At 41.6% G+C, this 24,316-nt stretch overlaps 1 protein-coding gene across 1 annotated transcript in view; it reads left to right on the plus strand.

Moving 5' to 3' along the window:
• Positions 1–24,316, plus strand: part of PAK5 (p21 (RAC1) activated kinase 5) — a gene marked incomplete at its 5' end in the record, with an annotated part of 104,465 nt that overhangs the window by 3,139 nt on the left and 77,010 nt on the right. The window contains one exon of the mRNA XM_081314449.1: positions 8,933–9,147. Within this exon, the coding sequence (XP_081170575.1) occupies positions 8,933–9,147 (215 nt within the window). The remainder of the gene's footprint in view (positions 1–8,932; positions 9,148–24,316) is intronic.

Below are 24,316 nucleotides of genomic sequence, written 5' to 3' on the forward strand. Positions count from 1 at the left end.
CAAGACCTTCTCCCTGACATGCTAGTTTTGTTCATAGAGGCATTATTTGCTGGTTTGGTCTACTTTGTGTTAGTGTGTTTGGGAAATATCATGTTTGTATTGGGAAAAGTATTCAGTGAAAGTCAACTTGCACTCTCAAGTAAATTGTAGACTTTTGCTCCTTGGCAAAAATACATCTCTGTGGTTTTCTTGACAGCAGTGTGGAAATAGCCTGCCACTGCCTTCTTCAAGCTTTGTTTTCAACTTCTCAATCTAGTCCACAGACCTAGAATTTCTTCATAGTCTCCCTTCCTAATAGTAACTGGGTCCAATCCTGCTGAGTTTTCAAGATCAGTCAAAGTCAGCTAGTTGATATGAAGATAGAATGACTGGAAAAGTCAGGGTGGAGCTGTTTCAAATGGCATAACGTGATTTGACACACAAGCATGAGACTTGGCCTACTTCTCCTGATCTAGGTTTGCATGCTTTGCTCTTTAAATCAGAAGTAGGCACTATATATTTACTATGGCAACGTATTTACTTAGTTGTTAGACAACATCAGCATGTTCCTCTCTTTGGTTTGGTAACCTGCACAAATGTTACTGTTTGAATTTAGTAAGCGAACAACCAGGAGGGTAAGAAGAGTGTCAAGAAGGGACCCCACATAACACGGCTATTGTGTTCAAGTTCTTAACAGTTTGGAAATCTTTTGGAGAATCTGCTTACATATGTCAAGTCTGAAGCTGGCAGGGGATAATAGGAGCTGAACCCCAAGATATCTGGAGAGGTCCAAATAAGAAAAGGCTGAAATAGAATATACAAAGCAAGTGATTTTTTTTTCAGAAAGACAACAGTGTTTCTTTGCTTATTCCCTGCCAGCATTTCCCCTCGCTGTACAAATCCACATTGTCTTTGTTTTGTTTTGTTTTTTTAAAAAAGTTGAATTTATTTCATTGTGAGTCTCTATTGGATGTTTCTCATGGGGCAGCCATCTGGGCCATCCTGCTGTGCTGGGACATGTGACCAGTGAAGGCATTTTCAACAACAAACAAGGTGTTGTGTGTTTTAGCAGAATTTCTGACAATAAGAAAACTCTGGGCTTGGAATTATTTCAGTGTTTGCTTTTGACCATTTTGGGACAGTAACACTGGGGGAGTGGCTGGTGGGGGAAACAACTGATTTTTAGGCTTTGAACATGCCAGCAGATTAGCAAGGTAGCACAAGATCTGCTGTAACTACATGTGCAAGAATACAGTGTTAGAAATGAATGTGTGTGATTAGAAATGGATCATACCAAGTGTGTATGTATTTGAACATGCATGAGATGGCTTGTGCTTGCATAACGGGACACAAACGTGAGTCACACCCTTCCCTTTTCAGGAGAGGGATAAATATTCTGTATGTAGAATTGAGAGTCATACAAAGATAAGGTTTGGAAAAGAGCCTCAAGGTCACCCAGTAGCACCCTGTGCCCTCAAGACCTACAGAGGTATGGCAAAGTCCCCCTTGAATTGAGCTTGATTCCTATTGACTTCATAGATATTCCTGTGTTGTTTCTTTGGCACCAGTGGTATGGCTATTGCTTTTTTAGTTTGGGGCTTCCCCCCGCCCCCAGTCTTGCCTCCCTGTTTAGGATTTCATTGAGGTTTTCCATCCATATACTCTCTAGGTCCAACTTAGCCTACTTTCCACAAGAAGACACAGACAACAAGGTATTGTCATTTGTTGAGGCAGTATCTACAGTGCAAGATGCAAATTACAAGATTAGTAAACACGGTCTCTCTAGCCCTTTGTGCGTGCCTTTGAGACAGCCTTCCTATGGTTTCATCGTCCAGGGACTTTCTTCTTCCTGTTACTTCTCCTCCCAGCCCATTTCTTACACACACTTTGTTTATTAAACAAGGCTACAGTAACATGTTTCCCGTCTATCAGGTCCCTCAATGGAGCATTTCTGGGAAGCCTACTACTGCAGGAGTCTTGTATGACAAACAGAGCACCAGTTGAAGAACTAATTGTGCTTAAGTTGTAGTGGAAATTGTGCCGATTTAATATCAGAAGAGGGGAAAGTCTTGAAGGCCATCAATGGAAAGTTTGGGCAATCAACAACTCTCTCTCTCTCTCTCTCTCTCTCTCTCTCTCTCTCTCTCTCTCTCTCTCTCTCTCTCTCTCTCTCTCACACACACACACACACACACACACACACACACACACACACTTTTCTGTAATAAGAGAGTGATTGCCAGCTCTGAAGAAGTTTGATCAATAACAGCCAAAAGTGTAGGAAAACATCTGCTATCTAAATCACATGGAGACACTCATTACACAAACTAGCAGGGTGCAGGCTTATGTAGTTTAGAAAGAGTCAGCCAAAAGTACCAACACACCAACAAAATCAGGGATTAAGGTGGAATGAGGGAAAGTGCAAAAAAAATGTTGCTGGTGTGAGAACCTCAAATTATGACGAGGTACCTAATTTTATGGCAGAGGTCCAAGCTAGCAACCTAACACTTCAAGCCATCTAAATAGCAAGAAGCCCACGAAAACAGCCTCAAACTTTGGTTACAGAGCTGCACTCTAAGCCATTTCTCAATTGCCACTCTCGTCCTCCTTACAAAGAAGATTTTGGTTTAGATTTGGACTAAATATTTCCTTATATTTTTTTTTTTCAGATTCTGCCCTCAGACTCATTTCTGACTTACTTATTTTTTTGCAAAATATTTTGCTGCCTACATGAATAGCATAGATGTGTGTTCCTTTTCCAGAAGCAAAACCATCTGAATGGTGGTGGCATTTCCCATCAACTGGATCCATGGGCCATCTTTTTCCATTGCATTTGAAGTAGTAGACTAACTTCAAGTACCAAGAGCAAATGATGTGCTTCACCACCAGTACACTACTGCTCTTCCAGAATCTACCTTTTACCATGACTTCCTGATGCACAATAGTTTAGATAGGCCCAGTCTTGCCATCAGTATTTCCATCAGAATCACATTTTTTTGGCTTAGTGCTTGCTTGTGGATCAACAGACCCATCCAAAAAATTTTTTTAAAAAAAAAATGAGGAATGCTATGAAGCAGTCACAACTGTCATGGAAATGGGCTGGGAAATTATGGAAAAAATACGTTCAGCCCCCAAATATCATTGCCACTGACCCCGTCCAACGATTACATCAGTTGCTTTCTAAAATGCAATTAAAATATACACTTGGTCATATTTGGCGTACCTTTTTTTCCTGAATCTGTTAAATCTTTGGCAATATGCTTCAGACATTCTTCTCATCCACTCGCTTTTATAGTGTTGTCAGGAATGAATGTTTTTTTTTATGGAACAAAGAAACTTGTTCTGCTCAGGGTCCCCTAATTGGTAGGCTGGAACCACTAAGCCAGGGGTAGGCAACCTGGGCTCTTTTATGATTCGTGGACTTCAAGTCCCAGAATTCTTGAGCCAGCATGACTGGCTTGGGAATTCTGGTAGTTGAAGTCCACGAGTCATAAAAGAGCCAAGGTTGCCTACCCCTGCACTAAACCCTCAATCTAAAAAGAAGTCTCTCAACTCAGAAGGGGTTTTATTTATTTTTTTAAGTTAATAAGTTGGGAAGTTATATAAGAAGCTTCATTTGAAACCAACAATATTTGCAATATGTAGGTCAATGCATGCCTCCTTTGAGTATGTATCTGGAATTTGAATTCATTTCAATGTTGTGAATTTGACTTAAATGTTAAAAAAGGTAAAAAAAAAAAAAAAGAAGGCCCGTCTGCCTTGGAGCAGCATTAATCCTATCCAGGTGTGTAGTGTTTCTGTTCCCATAATCTCTGCTCAAGCATCAACCCTGGACAATCCATTGCGAAAACAATGAATCCCATCTGATTTTTACAGAAACTTTTGTCTGGTTTTTGTTAGAAATAATATAGTTAGATCAAATAAAACCTTGGTCTTGTTCAGCAGGGCTTGGGATTATGAAAAAAATACATAGAACGTGTTAAATAAATAATTCAAGGAATATTTCCAGTTGGCCAATTTTATCGATTTTTCCTCCTGTAGATAAATTTCATGAAATATACATTATGTTTATATCATACACAGTCATAAGAGAGTGTGAAACTTCCTTCCTTCTTTCCTTCCTTCCTTCCTTCCTTCCTTCCTTCCTTCCTTCCTTCCTTCCTTCCTCCCTCCCTCCCATTTTGTGTCTGAATCTCTGAGAGGGCCCACTTATTGCTAGGGAATCCCTTTTAAAAGAACAAAAAGGGCAGAAGCTTCAGAAGGCCAAAATAAACACAATTTTAAGCTAAAAAAAATTAGCAATTCACATCCTCCTAGAGCAGGGGTTGGCAACCGGAAAAAGCAAAAGAGCCACTTGGAACCGGTTCCATCACACACACAAAAAAGTGGGAGCCGCAAAAAGTGCACGTGCGTGCGTCCACGCACGCACGTGCGCAAAAAACAAAACATTTTGCGCATGTGCAAAACGGGAGGCACCTGTGTGGCGACGGGTCTCCCTGGCGACGGGCGCTGGGTTGCGGCACCGCCTTCAGCCTGGGCACCGCCGGAGCCACCCCCAGGACCTCCAAACCACCACCCGTTCGGGGAGGTGCGCGCGCAGCTCTCCGAACCTTTGGAGAGGTGCGCGCGCACCTCCACCCAAATGGGCGGCGGCGCCACCCGTTTGCAGACGTGCTTGTGCCGGTTTGGAAAGCTGCCATGGCCCGTTTGCAAAGCTACCGCCTTCAGAGGAAGGCGGCAGCCTGCAAACGGGCCGCGACAGCTTTCCAAAAGGGCAGCGCCACCGCCCGTTCCGAGAGGTGCGCGCACAGCTCTCCAAACCTTTGGAGAGGTGCGTGCGCAGCTCTCCGAACGGGCGGTGGTGCCGCCCATTTGGAAAGCTGCCGTGGCCCGTTTGCAAAGCTACCGCCTTCGGAGGAAGGCGGCAGCCTGCAAATGGGCCACGGCAGCTTTCCAAAAGGGCGGCACTTTGGAAAGCTGCCACAGCCCGTTTGCAGAGCTGCCACCTTTGGAGGAAGGCGGCAGCTCTGTAAACGGGCTGCGGCACCTTTCCAAACGGGCGGTGCCACTGCCCGTTCGGAGAGCTGTGCGCGCACCTCTTGGAACGGGCGGTGGCGCTGCCCTTTTGGAAAGCTGATGCGGCCTGTTTGCAGGCTGCCACCTTCCTCTGAAGGCGGTAGCTTTGCAAATGGGCCGCGGCAGCTTTCCAAACGGGCAGCGCCACTGCCCGTTCGAAGAGGAGCGTGCGCACCTCCGCCTGTTCGGAGAGGTGTGCGTGCACCTCTCCAAACAGGCGGCGCCACTCTCTGTTTGGAGAGGTGCGCGCGCACCACTGTCCATTCGGAGAGGTGCGCGCGCACCGGGCGACTGGGAGCCGCAGGAGACGGCTTAAAGAGCCGCATGCGGCTCCGGAGCCGCGGCTTGCCGACCTGTGTCCTAGAGGATTACAATCATGCTGTTAAGCCTCAGAGCATATAGTTCTGTGATTACAGACTGATGCAGTGCTGGATTCTTTAATAATGCTTGATTTTCAGAAGCAAAATTGCTATTTTAGTGAGGAGCAAAAACTAAGAAATATAGTAAGTGGCCTCTCAAGAGAATTTTTTTTTCCCTCACCAAGAAAATAAGAGCTATGATGGATTGTCCCATAAGTCAGTCTGGAAGTAGCTGCTGTAACTTTGAAATGAAGGAGGCCAATATCCTTTCCCTCCCCCTCCCCCCTTAGCTTTTTCTCCCCAAATCTGGACGGTTTTGTGAAAGAGGTTTTTCTGTGTTATTCTGGACCAGAATGACTGAATGGAACTAATTTCAGTTGCTTAGTTTGTTGTCTATTCACAGAGAGGGATAGAAGACTCAATTCCTTTGATCTTGGAATCACATTATTCCAAGCCTACATGTCAGAGTAGGTGTTTTCCAGAAGTGACAGTTTTCATAATCTGATAAAGATGATCAGGAAAAAAAATGATTCTTTTTTCATGCTGTAGACTTTACTTGGAGTGTCCCTTTGATCTGAGTTGAGTTGCAGTAATTTCCGTGTGTCCATAGTTGAATTTTTAACACACTATTTATTTTTTCAGGAATCATCTGCATGGACCACCAAAGACACTGCAGATATTAATTTAACAGATTTGTGGAACTTAAGAGCAGGGTGGATGTTTTCTCCTAAAGTGGCCAACTCCATCAGCATAGATTTCTCTATAAAAAGTGTAGATTCTGTTTTGAGCACAAGCAGGGAACTTGTAGCACTCCAAGTATTTCTGGCAACTGTTTCTAAAATGAGCATTGATGATGGAATCTGGGAATGATATTTAAGAAATTATTATTGTCCTTGTTTTCAGCAACATTTGGAAATCACAGGTTTCTTGCCCCTAAATGTAAGGATAAAGAATTATATATGTAATTCTAACAGAAGCAAAATATTTACAATGTGCAAAGGACAAGGTAAAAGATGGCTGCATCATCATCATCGTCGTCATCATGACAACAAACAAAAAGTAACAGTTCCATCAATATAGTAAAACTAATTCAAGCCAATAATAGAAAACTGCATGAAAAAGCTGCATAGCATAAATTGGAGCCTATATCATCTGGAGTGCATGAGTTTCCATTCTATCTAAATTTAATGTCAACCAGCAAACAAAATGCTATGAAGATAGCATCCGTGCTGTTCTATTGTTTATGCAACTCGTGTATTGTATTCTATTGTTTATGAAAACTCGTCTATGTGAAAGCCTTGCAACTTCGCCACCAGAATAAAATGTATTTCTTTTCTTGCCCTATGTGATACATAGATGTAATGAACCCCCACCCTTTAATTCAGGAGTCTTCAAACTTGGCTGCTTTAAGACTTGTGGACTTCAACTCTCAGAATTCCTCAGCCAGCCTGTTCTGTACCAGCCTGCTACCAGCCCTGCAGCAAAAGCAGGGACGACCCCTTTACAAATGGCAAGAGGCTGGAATAAAGCCTGCCAAATTTATTCACAAAAAACAAGAGCAAGACAAGACACCAACCATAAAACACGAGCTAAGAAGCAGGAACCATCCAAGCGGTTGCCTTCAGCAAACCAGCCCTCCCACACATTCCCCTTAAATACAGTTCAGGGCGTGGCCTCTCTGTGCCTCCTTCCGAGGTGCCCCATTGCCTTCCTCTGTTTACTCCTGACTGACTGCCTCCTGCGTCGGGCGTCCTTGAACAGGGCCAGCTGTGGGTCATTTTCATCCACGCTGTCAGGCTCACACAGCTGGGTCTGCATCGTGACCAGATGAGAGGGGCCTTGCTGGGGGCTCTCATCAAGCTGTCCAATCCCCTCAGCAAGCTCTTCAACACCCCCCTCCTCCTCCTCTGAGTCGTCCGACCCAACTCCCGAACTGACCCTGAATCACAACACAGCCATGCTGGCTGAGGAATTCTGAGAGTTGAAGTTCACAGGTCTTAAAGCGGCCAGGTTTGGAGACCCTTGCTTTAATTGATCAGTTCTTTTCTTCTTTCCTTCATAGGTTTAGAGCAGGGGTCCCCAACATTTGCGGCTTGGCAGCCCAGCTTGGGGGGAGGGAGAGGAGAACCGGGTTGCACGAGTGAATGCACACACAGCTCGACTAAGAGTTGAGCTGCATGCACCTTCGTGTGCAAGCTGACCCATTTCTTGCATGAGCCAAGATTGCTGGATCATGGCCCGGTTGCCAATAGGCTACAGCCTGGTACTGGGCTGTGGGCCAAGGATTGGGGACCCCTGGTATAGAGAATTCCTTTCAGTTGCATGGCTCAATCATATTGATATACCTCCAGTCTAGCAATTATATTCTTAAGGGAAATTTCATCATGAACTTTGAATATAACGAGAAAAATATAATTACTTTATTTGATATTTTATAAAAGTATTGATATTAATACTTAATAACAGATTCTCGTTGAAACCCTTAGAAAGTTGTACACTATTTTGTTTAGTGTCTTCTGAATAGAGAGATACTCTGCACTTATTCCATACCATTTTTGCTCCCTAATAATTTTGAGCTTACCATTTTTTCTGAACATTGAAGTATTATTGGTCATTCCTGAGTTTGTCTGGAATGCCTGTCTTAGCTTAGCTAAACACAATTTTGAATCAATTTTCAGTTTGTTGTCTTCATTCTTAGAATTATTCCAGACATAAATAATATATCCTTTTTCAGTTTTTGTGGTTTGGGTTTCTCCTGGATATGTTATCTCAAAGACTTCAGAGAGTTAGATGGTGCCCCCATTTTCATCTCCAGGGGCTGTTGTATGAGATTTTCTAATCCCAGTTTCATTGCTATTTGCTAAGTTTGAAAGCATGAAAAGATGCTCCTTGATTAGGATATTTTAGGTCCTAATGAATAACTGTGACATTGGGCTCTGAGTGCTGTTTCAGCTGGATGCTTGATCTAGTGCAGGGGTGTCAAACTCGCAACGTCACATGACGTGTCTTGACATATCGTGACTTTTTTTGCCATTGCCGGCAATAGGGTGGACACGGTTTCACCATGACGCATCTGGCCCATGAGCCGGCAGTTTGACACCCCTGATCTAGTGGCTGAAAATAAATTGGAATGTTGAGTGGCTGAGTTACTTTGGGGGGCTCAGAGTAAGCTTTCTTGGGCCTATAGCCTGTCCCTTGGAAAAAATTACTGTGGACGATTTCCAGTTTAGTTTGCACCCAGCATACTGCCACTCAATTCTAGATTACAGCAAGTGTAGATATTACTTATTTCAGCTCAGGAAAAAATAGGTTAACCAGCAAAAAGGGCAAAAGTAGGCAAAAGCAGGGGGAGAGAGAGAGAGAGAGACATATGCAGTAAACGTGAATTTGTATTATTTATATGTCACCAGCGCTCTGCTCATTTCCTGTCCTCTTTTCTACCCAGTCATCAATATACTATATACACCACGTGTCCTTAGTAATGTGTATCTTACACCACATTCTTCCTTCTTTTTCAGGTTTTTCCATCATGTTTGGAAAGAAAAAGAAAAAGATTGAAATTTCTGGCCCTTCCAATTTTGAACACAGGGTACACACTGGATTTGATCACAGAGAACAAAAATTCACCGGACTACCTCAACAATGGCATAGTTTGCTGGCAGACACAGCCAACAGGCCAAAGCCAATGGTGGATCCTTCATGCATCACACCCATTCAGCTTGCGCCTATGAAGGTACCGTATCAGGTTCCCCCACCCCACCCCTTCATTTTCTTTCCTTTGCGATAGGTTTATTAGATTTTTTTAAAACTAGAAAGATTAAAAACTAACAGTAATCAATAATTAAGAAGGAAAAAGGAAAGAAAGAAAGAAATAAAGAAAAAGAAAAAGAAAGAAAGAAAGAAAGAAAGAAAGAAAGAAAAAGAAAAGTGCAGAAAGGAAAGAAAGGAAAAGAAAATATAAAGAAATGACTTTCAATTTTCTTTTACAACATTTATAGGTATAAATTTAAATTGATTTCTTACTCTAAGGTTAGAAAATAATGCTCATTTTTTTCCTATTATCTACTTTTTTTTTAATCATTGAAGTCCTATGTCATCAAATATATACCATATGTTTCTGTTTCATGCAAAAAAGGCTGTGTCCAATCAGCATTACAAGTAATTTTACCTTTACTCTAATCAAAGCTGTCAGTATTGCCATCTCAGCAAGTTTCATTGTCTTCACCATCCCCTCTTCCATTGTGGGTAACGTCAGCCCTTTCCACTATTGTGTATATAAAATTCTCACTGCTGTTATTGCATATAAAAACAAAGTTCCATAATTGTTTCCCAACTTTTTGCCAATCAGTTCCAAAGGAACCATCTCTAGGTTCAGTTGTATATTAATCTTTGAAATTTGAATTAATGTGTATTTGAATCCATTTTTTACATGTCCACCAAGCATGATAAAAAGTCCCCTCATTCATATTTCCTACATATATTTGAAATGCCTTTATATATTTTAGATGTTTTTTCCAGGGACAAATACAGTATACCAACCATACATCATTTTATAAAAGTTCTCTTTAAGGTTGTAAAACACAGTGTGAATTTCAATTTTTGCATACACATATTTTCCAGTTGTTTTCTTTGCATATTACAACCAAAATTTTAGCTTATTTTATCATATATTCTTTTACTTCTTCTGTATCTAATTTTAATAAACATTTTATATATTTTAGCAATAACATGTTCTTTGTTTGTATGTAATGCAGTTTAAAATTCAGTCTTTTGTAACTTCATTCCATATCTTAAAATATTAATTTTGAAAACATACAATTCATATTGTATCAAATATCTTACCAAATATCTTACCTTTTTCTCAACGTTGAAACCCATTCTGTTTGTCTATTCTGTTTGATCGGGTATCTTCATATTTTTGTTAGGAAAATATGTCTTCTGTTTGTTAATCTTAAAAATCAGCTAATATATTTTTCTTCGTTTTCTTTGATGCCATAGATCAGGGGTGTCAAACTCAATTTCATTGAGGGCCGCATCAGCATTGCGGCTGCCCTCAGGGGGCCGGGTGGGTATGGCCAGGGTGGGCGTGGCCTACTGGGTGGGCGTGGCTAGTGCGTATGGCCTACTGGATGGGCATGGCCAGCTCTACATCGTTCGCATCAAGGGTGCCTATGGGGGCCTGGGCAGGAGTGGGACAGATCTGAGGGTCTCTGGCAGAAGGAGGGTCTCTGGGCCAGGGCCAAGGCAGTGGGGGCCGTTCCCTCACTGTTTCCAGGATGGCTTCGCGGGCCACATGAAACCACTTCGCGGACCGGATCCGGGCCCCGGGCCTTGTGTTTGACATGTCTGCCATAGATTATTACTGATTACGCAGGCCATTTCTGTTTCCTCTTCTATGAGTGAAATGTAAAATGTTAATTCCAAAATATGCACCTCTGTTAAATACAAAAAATGCAATACATTAGAGATATGAGCTTTTATTTATTTATTTATTTATTTTATTGAATTTATATACCGCCCTTTCCCGAAGGACTCAGGGCGGTTTACAGGGTACTTAAAACACTGATACAAAAATTAAAAACAATTAAAAGAATTAAATTTAATCCCTGAAAAAATATAAAACCCCAATTAAAAACTCTCAGCCTGGGCCGGAAAGCTCAAAGAGCCAGGTCTTCAGGTCCCGGCGAAATGAACGAAGGTCGGGGGCGGTCCTAAGCTCCGCTGGCAGCTGGTTCCAGAGGGCAGGCGCACCCACAGAGAAGGCCCTCCCCCTGGGTGTTAGCCGCCGGCAATCTTTAACCAGCGGCACCCTGAGAAGGCCCTCCCTGTGGGAGCGCACTGGACGAAGGGAACTTGATGCCGGCAGCAGGTGTTCCCTCAGATATCCCGGACCCAAGCCATTTATGCAAACCCTTGACTTCTCCCCTGTTATTCTGTCAGAAATTGCAGATGACTATTTTCTCATGGTTCCAGTTATTAATATTACTTGCCCTGGAACATACTATAAATCCTTAGGCAGGCTAGATTGAAAAGTAGGGAGGAGCATCAGAAAATAGCCAGAAATTATAAGTCTCTGTTTGGTCATTTGGTTTACAAATCTTATTGAGATTAGTGGGTCTTACCTTTGTGTAGACATTTATACATTAATGTTGTTTGTGCATCCCACTGAAGGAAAGTAAGGGATAATATCAACATTTCATACAGCCTTGCAACTAATATAGGGTGCATATGTAGATATCAGTTGCCTTGCTTGGCTTCCAGTGCCTTGTTTTATTGATTGATTAAAGGCATTTTTATTTTATATTTTAAAAAAATGCTGGATTGTTACAAATCCAAGTTGGAATGGAATTCTCTTCTTTTTTTTGCCATCTAATAATTTTATTAATTTTACACATAAAAACAACATAAACTAACCAAGAAAAAGATACAAAGTAAAGAGAGAATGGAGATAAAAGCGCAAAAATGTATGAAGAACAAAGAAAGGGAAAAAATACACAAAAATTGATTTCTTTCAAGAATATAGGGAACACTTACATTCAACTCTTGGTTTAAGACTGTAATATAATGTCCATTTCCCTTTTTAAATTTTAACAAACATCAAATCCATATGTCAAAATTTTATTTTTTCTCCATCTCTTGCAAAAAATCCACAAAGAACTTCCAATGAAGATGTATATAGATGAATTTCTTCAGTGATATTTCTCTCACAATTTAGCCCTTGTTGCCAGTTCTATCATCTTTATTAACCAATTCCTCTGTTGTAGGTATTGTAGGATCTCTTATGAAAACATGCATGGACTCTGTGCAGACCCACTGACATTCTTAGAAAATAAAAAAAGGGTGATTAGTTTCAGGCTAACACTTCGTAAATGTGCCTACTTGTCCAGAAAAAAACAATTCTGTAAGATGGGAGTGACCATAACCATCCTGGAGGCTGAAAAACAACCTCACCATTTTTCCTCCTAGTTGATTAATATTCTTTGTGACTGCTATTTTGGGAAGACCTCAGCCAGGATTTCTATGAGTAGCCATTCTCTGAGTGCCCACAACATGCTCTCAAAATAGCATATTCTCCTTTTGGCTCCAAAATATTGGGGATCTGCAAATGAGTCCATCCAAATCCATATTCAGATATCCACCCCGTTCAGATTAATGTGAAACGTCTGATTTGGGACAAGCATTGTGGTTTGCTTGCTCTTTACGTGTGCAGTCGTAAAAAACAAAGATATTAAGAAGACGACGAAAATTGTGTGAAAAAGAAAACATTATGTCGTACCTATGGTAATGCTTGGATACACGAGCTTACAGCAGTATATGTTTGAAATAAGCTAAAAGTTGAATTGTCTCTTGATTGAGATTTAGTTTAGAACAAAGCTATGAAATTTACTGGTCTCACCCAAATTAACAATGACATTGATCTTCTGTAACTAAGTTTCATTTGGAAGAATATCTTCTAAAGCAGTGTTTTTCAACCATGTTGATTTTAAGATACGTGGACCAGGGAACTCCTAGCAGGGATTTTAAGATACGTGGACCAGGGAACTCCTGGTTAAGGAATTCTGGAAGTTTTTAAAATAACGAAGGTTGAAAAACCTTGTTGCAAAATAATATCTTATTATTTTCAGATCGAACTACCAAACTTCTTTCTTTATTGCTGCTCTTTTTTGGACCCTGTTAGTAAAGATCTTATGTTTGATTTTAATTCAGTAAGGGAAATTTTAAAATGCTTAATTTTTAGGTAACACGTTAACATACAATAAGTCTTAACACTGTATTGCACCTGAGACATAAAATTAAAACATATCTTTCTGTGCATTGGATGTATTGTTTCTGCTGCTATAATGCGTACAAGTCTATCCTGGCAGTCCCATAAATTATATTTATCTGAGATTTTTTTAAAAAAAATATATATTCAACAATGGCATCTTGCATCTTAGTCAATGAGAAATCCAGCAGATCTAATTAGGTTCCCTGGCTTAACTATGAGAAGTTACTTGTAAGACAGGCCTTAACTCCTGGTAATACTGTATGTGCTCTTTGGGTGGAGATGTGCATTTGGAAATACATAATAGTATTAATGATTCTTAATTTGCCAATCAGGAAGAAATTGGTGATACCAAACAAGCAAGCAAATCTGTTTGCAAGAGAAGGAGTAAGTAGTTAATTGCGTTCCAGATGTTGTTGGACTATGAACACTTCTTACCAGTGATCAGTTGTTCTAAGGATCCTAAGAAATGTAAAAACACAAAAATTCCCACAGTTTGCTTACATCTGGATTAGAGAGTTGTTACATTAAAATACAGAGATAAAATATTTTGTTTCTTAATCTGATTCTTGGAACGGCAGCATATTTTCTGCCCTAATTGGCAGCCAATTCTCCAGAATTTCACAAAAAAAGCCATTTTGAGCTTTATTTGAAAAGATCAAGAGCTTAATTTGAAATCTTTGTAGAACAAAGGCAACATCATTGAGCCATGGACTTTTTATTACAGTTTATATTACTCATTCATTAATAATAATATGTTTATTTTTCTCCAGGGGTTTGTCAAACAGGATAGGTTCTGCATATATCACCAATGCAGCACAGGCAATTTTAATTTTGTTCTTTTAACATAAAGTAATTATTTCTTGAGGGGTCCTTGGTGCTCTCTGAGCTTTCTTTTCTTGCAGACGTTTCATTACCCTAACTACGGTAGGTAACATCCTCAGTACTACCGTGTTTCCTCGAAAATAAGCCCAGGTCTCCAAAACACCCATTAGGGCTAATTTTCGGAGGATGTCTTACTTTTTTCACCACAAGGCCCAGCCCGGCCAGCACCCCGTCCCACCAGGTCACTCAGGTTTCCTTCGGTAGGGGAGGAAGGCTTTGGAAACTGCCTTTTCACTTACATTCATCATCAATATTGTAATCCGTCCCTTTATTTTTTTAAAAAAAAATGATTTGTACTTACCACGATTAGCCTCCTTGATTGCCAGTGGGAAGGCGTGGTGTGAATTCTGCGCATGAGCCACGGAAATACATACATTCGCACCCTCAAAGCTCACACCGCTTCCTCACTCGGTGCGTACCACTGCTTTGTAGGCACGTTCAATTTTGTGTCTCAGCTAAACTCTTCAGCTGCGGTGGGCCACAGTTCCCATCAGCTTCAGGAAGCCTGGGCAATGGAAACCTTAGGCCAGTCTCCTCACAGCTGAAGCAATCCAGCTCGCCCTGGGTCAGGTGGGCCGTAGCCGGAGACAGAGTGTTATTGGCACTCTATAAATTGACTGTTGTAGTAGATGCGGCCAGTAATGGATTTCCCAGCAGGCAGACTGGTGAGATTTCTCCCATCACTTCTATTATTCCAGGATGTTGTCTTTCATAAGGCCAATGTGATAAACATCATCCTGGAATAATAAAAGGAAGTGGTGGAGAAATCTCACCAGTCTGCCTTCTGGGGAATCTGTATTTATTACTGTCCACACCTACTTCAACAGTAAATTTATTAGAGTACCAATAATATGCTTTCAAAATTGCATTTGTATTTATCTTGCCAGAAGGCTGAGGGGTTTTTCCTTCTAGGCAATGTCCTCCCTCCCCATTGTTACTTTCTAATGATGCAGTTTTAGTTTTTTGGGACCCCAAAAAAATGATGGGAACACAATTTATGGCTTGAGATTGCCTTTTTCCTTTGCCACATCCTAATTCCCCTTCAGTATTTATTTTGTAATGAAAGGAAACTCAAAAAGATGGGTGAGGCAAGCAGCTGGTTGGAGCCCAAGGATCAGTGGGTACCTGAGCATCCATGGTTCTCGGATCAGAGTCAGTTAGTTTAACCGTTCAGTCATGTCCGACTCTTGGCAACTTTATAGGCAAGCGTCCTCCATGCTACCCTGTCAAGCACCGCTTTTTTCATTTGTTGGATGTCCAGCTTTTTATCAGCTTTGATGATGTCAAGCCAGCAAGTTCTTTGCTTACCCCTTCTTTTTGATCCACTAACCATTCCTAGTATCAGAGACTTCTCCAATGAATTTGCACACTTGACATGGCCAAAGTAAATCAGACATAGTCTTGTGATTCTGGCTTCTTCTGGTTTTATATGGTTCAGCACCTCTCTGTTGGTTGTTCTGGCTATCCATGATATAGGCAATAATTTACACCAGCACCATAGTTCAAATGCATCAATTTAGATAGATCAGAGCCCCAAGCAGTAAACTAATTGGCCAGAGATTGGGTGTGTGTGTGTGTGTGTGTGGAGATCTTTTGTCTTCTTTTCCACCCACTCCGGGGTACATCATGCCTGGCACCAAATGTTTCTTTCATAATGTAGAATAGAGGCCAGACCTGATAGCCTACTTTCCATCTCCATTATGTTGCTGTTATGTACATAAAAGGGTTAAATCTGGAATAACCAAAAGTCTCTCGCTTTGGGACTCCCCATGCTGATTGCCCTGTATTATTTCCAGCCTCTCTGGAAAGTTCTGTGACAGAGATACATAGATAATCTGGATTGTTGATATTAATTCCTCTGTCCTTTTATCTCTTGCCTGTTGCTCATGTTTTCTCTCTCCCTGTTTTTGCCTGCCTTTGTCCTGTTTTGCCGGTCAGCTATTTTTGATGTCTGCTGACGGTTAATAAATGAACACCGAGCTATAGTTTTTGCTAGTTGTACTGAACAATGCCTGTGCTTGCTCTGATCTGGATATGGGGATTGACTGTGGTGGGTACAATACAAACTATAAATTACCCACAGTAATTTTCCAAATGCCATCCCAGTTTCTTAGATTGACATGTTTCAGTTAGTTGTTTCTCTTCCTTTGTATTGTTAGAAGTTCTCCAGGAATTTGGGGTGGGGTCTTTAGTATATCAGTAATATTATCCTTTCTCTTGCTTCAAGGATTATCCTGTTTCATCAAAGTTCCTGTAAACTCAAAAAAAGATGTTACAGTACTGAAAAATCTGGTTTTGTTGTCATATGTAACTGTTCTTTATATGTGCATTTGAAAAACATGCAACTATGCCTAAATAGAAGCTTTTTTTAAAAAAAAATACCACCTATCTCTAGTTAAAATTATTTTTTTGAAGGATGTATCTTTCAAAAATATATTGTACCTGCACTTGCTTTACAATAAAAATAATAGATACTATTACACTATAAAAAAAGAGTAGGGAATGGTGGCCCTTTTATGACTTGTGGACTTCAACTCCCAGAATTCCTAAGCCAGCCAAGTTTCTGCTGGCTCAGGAATTCTGGGAGTTGAAGTCCACAAGTTATAAAAGGACCATTGTTCCCCACCTCTGTTCTGGGGAGACAGTACTAGTGCTAAACTTCTTTGAGTGCCAGGATGAAAGATGAAACGTACAATCCACCTTGGGTGGGATGAAACACCTTCTGAAAATATCAGCTTCATTATTTGGGACACCTCTTGGCTCAAGAGCTTTGTTAGAGAGGCAAGAGGTATTGGTTGTGAGGAGCACATTTTGTTTTTGTTGGTTCACCAGCTCTGAGTGCTCACGATAAAATTGGACTAGCGTGGAGTTGCATTTGAAAAGAAATGTAGACAGTTGACTCATTTAAGGATGGCTTCTTCTCCCATAGTGACAAAGCCTTTTTTTCTAGGGTTAACCCTATCATTAGGCAAAAAAAGGTAGCCACTTCTAATTTTGAATTTCTTTGTTGTAAAAGGGATTCTTCAGTTCTGGCTTCACAGTTTATTTATTTTTATTTATTTATTTTAATTCCATTTATATCCCGCCCTTCTCCGAAGACTCAGGGCGGCTTACAAGCTTAGCAGTAGCCTTCATTCTATGTATATGCCTGCTTATTAGGGCTTTCACACACACACACACCCCAAGCGGCATTATTACAAAGTCAGCTTAATTGCCCCCAACAATCTGGGTCCTCACTTTACCTACCTCGGAAGGATGGAAGGCTGAGTCAAGGACTGTAAATGACAGTGTCTGTATTTCAGCCATCATTGATATAGAGATGACATGGATTTTGTCACATACAGAGTCATATTGGCCAATCCTTCCCTCCCTTGGATGCGTTATTATTTTGGGAGACTTCGGGGAGATCTTCAGGGAAGGGTGGGGGAGAAACGATGGAGTGCTGGGGAAGGAGTGAAATTATTCTCTTCCAGTCTCTTATAGTGGGATTTATAAGAAGGAATTCCAGCTAGCCCTTCCGACAGAGGTAGAATCTGTTTTCAGTGTTGTTATTTTCTATAGGGATAGGGAACACTTTTCACTTAGAACTACATTACAGTACGGTCCTTTGATATGCTTTGTGCTGAAAAGTAACTCTTATTTGTCTCTGGCACAAGTTGGGAAAGGGTTTTAATGTCAGCTCTTTTCATCTAGACTACAATCATTTGTCTTTAATGTTTCCCCCCAGCCCTTTGTTAACCTATATGTTAATAATTGGGGCAAATTACAAAGCCAGTAAAAAGCCTGCCTGCTGGAATAAATTTTATTTTTATATATTTGGTTGGATTCCCCCCCCCCCTCCCTATTCCTTTGCAGCTGCTAGATCCTCATCCTGGAACCATTCTAATTTATCTTTTCCAACACAGATTATCTGCATTTTAATATTCAAGGCTAAAAGCAGGTTTTAATACAGGTTTTTATTTTTTCCCCATAAAGTTTACCTTTACCTATAAGCCGACAGATTGATTTAACACTTAGGGAGAAAGGACTGATCCCTCTAAATCCACACATCTCAGTGCTATGCGGCAAGGAGATGGCCCTGTAGCGTTTGTTGTCTTCTATTTCTTTCTTTCTTTCTTTCTTTCTTTCTTTCTTTCTTTCTTTCTTTCTTTCTTTCTTTCTTTCTTCCTTCCTTCCTTCCTTCCTTCCTTCCTTCCTTCCTTCCTTCCTTCCTTCTTTCTCATTTTTCATCTTTTTCTAGTAATTATCTGAAGCTAGCACAGGGTGGAGGACATCCCCTGGAGGAGGGAACCTTTGGTGAGAACTACTGTCAGGACCCACCCCAATCCACGTGCAGCCGGTCTGTCCAGGGCAGATTGTACAATTCGGATGCAGGTTTTGTCACTGGGAATGTCCCGTCCGTATTCTTCCATATAGCTAAGGACTTGGGTTAAGAAAAACCCCAATTGTGATGGCGCCCCCTTGAATTTTGTTTTCAGGGGCGGGAGTCTTTGACTCGAGTGTTGTCTGCGCCGCGGACGGTCTCCTCATCCTGCTCCCCGGCTGGGATTCTGGGGGGGGGTTACTGCTGAGGCAGCGACTCCTGTTCTGTTGGACGGCCCCGGGGTTTCAGGTGCTGGATCCCCTCCGTTACCTCTCCAGTTGCGGCCCCAGGCGCTGCCTCAGTTGCATTTTTCAGCTCTCTCCTCCCTTAGTGAGCTCAGGGTTGCTTTCATCAGATCAATAGCTTTTTCCAGGATCCGCTCCTCCTCACTGGCGTGCAGGGAGCTCTCCATCTCTTGCCTCCATTCCGGTTGGTGGTCGCTCCGTCTCAGGGTCACTTCACCCGATGCCTTTTCCCACTCATTTTTCCTTCCAACGCCCATCGACCACCAGGGTTTTAACAGTCGTGCTGCTCCACCGCTTCTTCCCCGGGGAAATATGCCACTTCAGCTTCCCATCATCTCTGGGATTCCATTCGGGGGGAAGACTCCCTCTCTATGGGGCTTCCCTCCTCTCTTGCTTCGTCGCCAGACATAGTATTTATTGCAAAGTCCCCCGGTAAGGTTTCTCCCTTCCAGGTTGACTTTCAGTGCAAGTCCTGTCTACTGTCAGGACCCACCCCAATCCACGTCTTAGGAAAACAAAAACTCTTGGAGTCAGTTCTAGTCAAAAAGGAATTTTTACTAGGACATACTTGGTTGTGGAAATACAAGACAGGACTTAGTATTGTTTTACAAATTGAAACTTTATAAAGTGTTCCCGGTTCAACCCCCCTTCCCTCAACCCCATTTGGTCAGCCCCCATCATTTTACTTCATGTCATTTTTCCCTTTCTTGGGAAAAAAGGAACTTCGAATCTTTATGGTTATTGCCTTCTTCCTCTACAGAATTAAATGAAGACACAGGCCAGATGCCTTCTTCTCTAACCCTCCCTTTTGTTCCCCCAGTTCAAAAGATTTCCCTTGGTCTTTGAAATAACCTAAGGCAGGCTGAATCCACATGCGCTCCTCCTTCCTCGGGAGATGGCAGAATCCATGGGGGGGGGATAATGTTTTAAACATACATTTATGAATGTGATATAAATGGATTCTGACAACTACCTTCCCACTATTCAAAGAGGCAGGGCCAAGGTGTGAAGACTCAAAGTGAAAAGTAACTTTGAGAGCTCTGTCCTTCCACTCTGAAGGATGAATCCTGCTGCCATAGCCATGAAAAGTTAGAAATTGTCCATGTATTATCAGGCAGGGTTTTTTTTCCCCTTACCAGATACAGGAGGCACTTGCGATTCATTCTTTCTCTTGACTCTTATTATTTGCATGAATAATTACGGTTCTTTTCAGGGAATAAACATTTTGATGCTCTTGTTCTGTTCCAGCCTACTACCGGCCCTGCAGAAAAGGCAGGGACAACCCCTTTACAAAAGGCAAAAGGCTGGAAGTAAGCCCACCAAATTTATTTACACAAAACAGATCCAAAACAGAGCAAACTGAGCAAAACAAAATTACGAACCACTAAAACAGAAGCTGCTCAAACGGTTGCCTTCAGCAACCAGCCCTCCCACACATTCCCCTTTAAAACAGTTTCAAGGCGTGGCTTCTCTTTGCCCCATTGCCTTCCTCTGTTTACTCCTACTTGACTGCCTCCTGCTGCGGGAGTCCTTGAACAAGGCCAGATGTGGGTCATCTTCATCCAAGCTGTCAGGCTCACACAGCTGGGTCTGAGTAGTAACCAGATGGGAGGGGCCTGGCTGAGAGCTCTGCGATGCCTCAGAACTGTCCTCTGCAGGCTCTCCAAACCCCTCCTCCTGCTCCTCCTCTGAATCATCCGACCCAACTGCCGAACCCACAGGCTGACACTGAATCACAACAGCTCTGTCTTGGCCAACAAAACACCTCACAGGAGAGATTCATTGGGTGGCTACATTTGTCTGCCTTTAGGAATTTGTTAATGAAACCATTTTTAATAGCTGATGAGGGTTTTACTTTTAAAATATACTTTTATGATATTAAAAGTTCATGAGAGTTTACTTTACACTTGTATTTATTTTTGCTCTTGTGGTTTATTTATTGTGAAGATTCAGCTTGCTATATAAATAGCCAGGAGCCAAAGTTTTTTTTTTTAATAAGGCTGGTTGGTTTGGTTGTTTTTATCACTATCTGAAAAGCATTATCTGGGAAACGGGAAAGCTATGAAAGCTTTAAAAATAAATAAACAAATCAATAAAGGAAGCAGAGCAATATCAAAGCAATAATCCTATTTCGGAGGAGAAAGTTATTTGTGTCTGTTTTGGAAAAAGTCAGAAATTATTATTTTTACACAGAATATTTCTATTTTCTTCTGCCGCCTTTTAAATTTCCCCTCTTTGCATCCTCCCCAATTTCCCCCACTTTGTGTTATTTTGTATTCTATTGTTCTTGTGAAACTTGATAAAATTATTTTGGGGGGAAAAGAGAAAGTTATGGTAGGGAGAAAATTATATGCTCTTGAGTGCAAGCTGATCACTAAATTAGAAACATTCTTGTAATGTATGTGTGGTGAATCCAGTTCAACAGGAACACCAAAGTGATTTTCAACCTAATAAGGAAGGCTTCGGCTACCACATTTGGACTATAGAAATTTGGATGATTGCCAGGTAGCTTTTCCTAGCTCCTAGTGATTAATGGTGGCCCTAATCTGGACAGGGTCAGTTTCAAGGATCCTGGGCCAATCAGTGCTACATCAAGAGCAATTGCCCCTAAACCTGAAGTCATGCGATGTGTAAACAAGACAACTGGCTTCATTTGTGCACCACTGCCCTCCAGCAGCAGCAAAAACAAAACTACCGCATGCTCTCATGCATAGGCTGTGTAGTACTTCATCCTTTCAGATCAATATTACTAGCTGTTATTTTTAACAAGCCATCACCAAAATAAAAAATATTTCTTAAGACAAGCATGGAAATCAAGGTATATAATTTTCCATTCTCGTCCAACCCACCTAGTGAGTTTGAGGGTTTAAAGCAGGGGTCCCCAAGCCCCGGTCTGTGGAGTGGTACCGGGCTGTGGCATGCTAGCAACCAGGCCGCACAAACAAGTAAAGCCCCATCTGCAGGATGCAGGCAGCACACAAAATCACACCCCCTCTGGTCCATGGGAAGACCTCTCTCCACATAACCGGTCTCTGGTGCCCAAAAGGTTGGGGGCCTCTGAGTGAGGTTTAAGTGAACAACTATCATCCTGGAGTTGAAAGTCAGTCCTGTGTTTCCATCCATGTGGTTGATTGGTTTGTAGCCCAAACTTAAATTCCAAAGGTTGACCAAGTGTACTTCATTTGCAAAAGAGGAGTTGCTATTCACCTAGCACCTCATCACACCATCTACACTGACTGCTTAATGCTTAGGATGGAGAATACCGATTGTTCTCATAGGGCATCTTGGTGATGGCCCCGTTATCTCCTGCTGTAGTGCAAAGGAGCAGTGAACACACTGACATGCATTGTGTGGAGAATGAATGAATAGGACCAGTGCCTGTTGGTAGATCCCATGACCTCTCTAAAAAAGCCAGGAAGAGGCAAGTAACTGATATAAGAAATAATCCTGGGCAGAGAGCCATGTTGAGCTCTGAAGACCACCTAAGGTTATTTTTCTCAGAGGGCAGCGCCCAAGGTGGAAAACATATCTCTTCTGCCACTGTCATCATCGTCGTCATCGTCTCCTTTGGGATGAGAAAATGGTAAGGTGGTATCTTTTTGTAGTTCTTCAGGTCTCTGTAGGGCTGGGCCTCATAAAGAGAATCCAAAGCCTGTAGGGTGGCCTAATGGGGCACAGCTATCCTAATCCTGCAAAAATGTGCAGTCCGCAGTTGGGTGGTCCCAATATATAGTTTTCAGAGTTGAGTGCATAACTCTGGAAAGCATTTAAAAGATTGCTGATGAAAAGATCATATGGGCAACCACAGGAAGTCACCACTGTTATTTCAAACAGGCATTTAGTGAGTCAGTTGCAGTATCTCTGTTACGGGATTAGAAAACTCATCTATTTTCAAGGAACACAATTATACAGAATAGCAGAATAAGAGTTGGAAGGGACCTTGAAGGTCTTTTAGCCCAACACCCTGCTCAAGCAGGAAACTCTACCATTGCAAACAAATGGTTGTCCAGTCTCTTCTTAAAAATCTCCAGTTTTGGAAACCCACAACTTCTGAAGGCAAGACATTCCACTGGTTAATTGTTCTAAACTGTCAGGGAATTTCTCCTTGATTGCTTCTCTCCTTGGTTAGTTTCCAACCATTGCTTCTTGTCCTGCCTTCAGGTCCTTTGGAGAATAGGTTGACCCCCCTCTTCTTTGTGACAGCCCCTTGTGCCCCGTTCTTTGTATGTTTTAGCCTCCTAATCATTTTGTTGCCATTGGTAGCTTTTCAAATTATCTAAAATTCAGCCGCAGGTACCTGTCCTCACAGAGAAATAACTAACAGTTGTCTTCATCCTATATTACTAAAGGGGGAGCAGTAATGTACTGTTACACTAATTTCAGAAGTATTAAAATATTAGATATATTGATATAACAAAGATAATTTAATCCCAAAGATAGCAGGTTCATGTCTTATTATTTGCTGCCATCTAGTGGCTTTTATTACTCAGGTACAATATACACGTGGATTTTTTCTTGTTGAGTTTTAGATAGATAGCTCACTGTGAGTTGCTGAGACAGGGTGATACAGTGTATACTATTGCTGTTCAGATGCTTTGTGCACTCATCCATGCAATAATGTTTGGTCAGGTGAAAAATAGTAGAAATGGCAGGTTTTAGCTAATTTAAATTTACACAGCATTTCCACATGATAGCTTCCTATATCTTTGGATGGGGAAGATTAGCTAAAACCCACATGAATATACTAAATTACATATGGCTGAATTTTGACAATGAACAATACAAACTGCCAGATGATATTGGGAGAACCAATTCAATCCATTGTTCCTTTCAACAGACATTGGCAATCTATCCAAATATTCACAGATTTAAAATAAAAGACAGTACAGATACACACACACACACACACACACACACACACACACACACACACACACACATGAGCTGCCGTCTCTCTATAAATGATGATCCAGCAAAGAATCATCCCCAGAGAGAAATCATCCAGATGCCCCAAGCTCTACGGCCTCCCCAAGATACACAAAGAGGGAACACCACTCAGACCCATAGTCAGCTCCATAGGCTCACCTCTACAGAATCTTGCCAAATTCCTTGCCAAACAACTTCAGCCCTACACAAAATCCATCAACTCACATGTACAAAACTCATTCCACTTCATAGAAACAATAAAGAAACAAAACCTGCAACCCAGCGACCTACTCGTGAGCTTCAATGTCATATCCCTTTTCACCCAAGTGCCTATTAAAGAAGCCTTGACAGCTATCCAAAACAAATACAAACCCCCTAAGTACATCCTAGATCTGACCAACCACTGCCTAACCAACACATACTTCAGCCACAATGGACAAAGATACAAACAGATAGAAGGAGCACCTATGGGATCACCTCTTCTCACCCGTCATCGCAAACCTATACATGGAACACTTCAAAACCAACGCCTTAGACAAATCTGAACACAAACCCAAACTCTGGCTCAGATATGTAGATGACACTTTCGTAATATGGCCACACGGGAAAGAAAAAACTGGACAACTTCCACACACATCTCAACAGCCTACACCCCAAAATACAATTTACTACGGAAATAGAAGCTAATAACCAACTCCCCTTTCTGGACGTCCTAATC

Source organism: Vipera berus (genome assembly GCF_964194415.1).
Source record: "Vipera berus genome assembly, chromosome: 1".
Lineage (NCBI taxonomy): Eukaryota > Metazoa > Chordata > Lepidosauria > Squamata > Viperidae > Vipera > Vipera berus.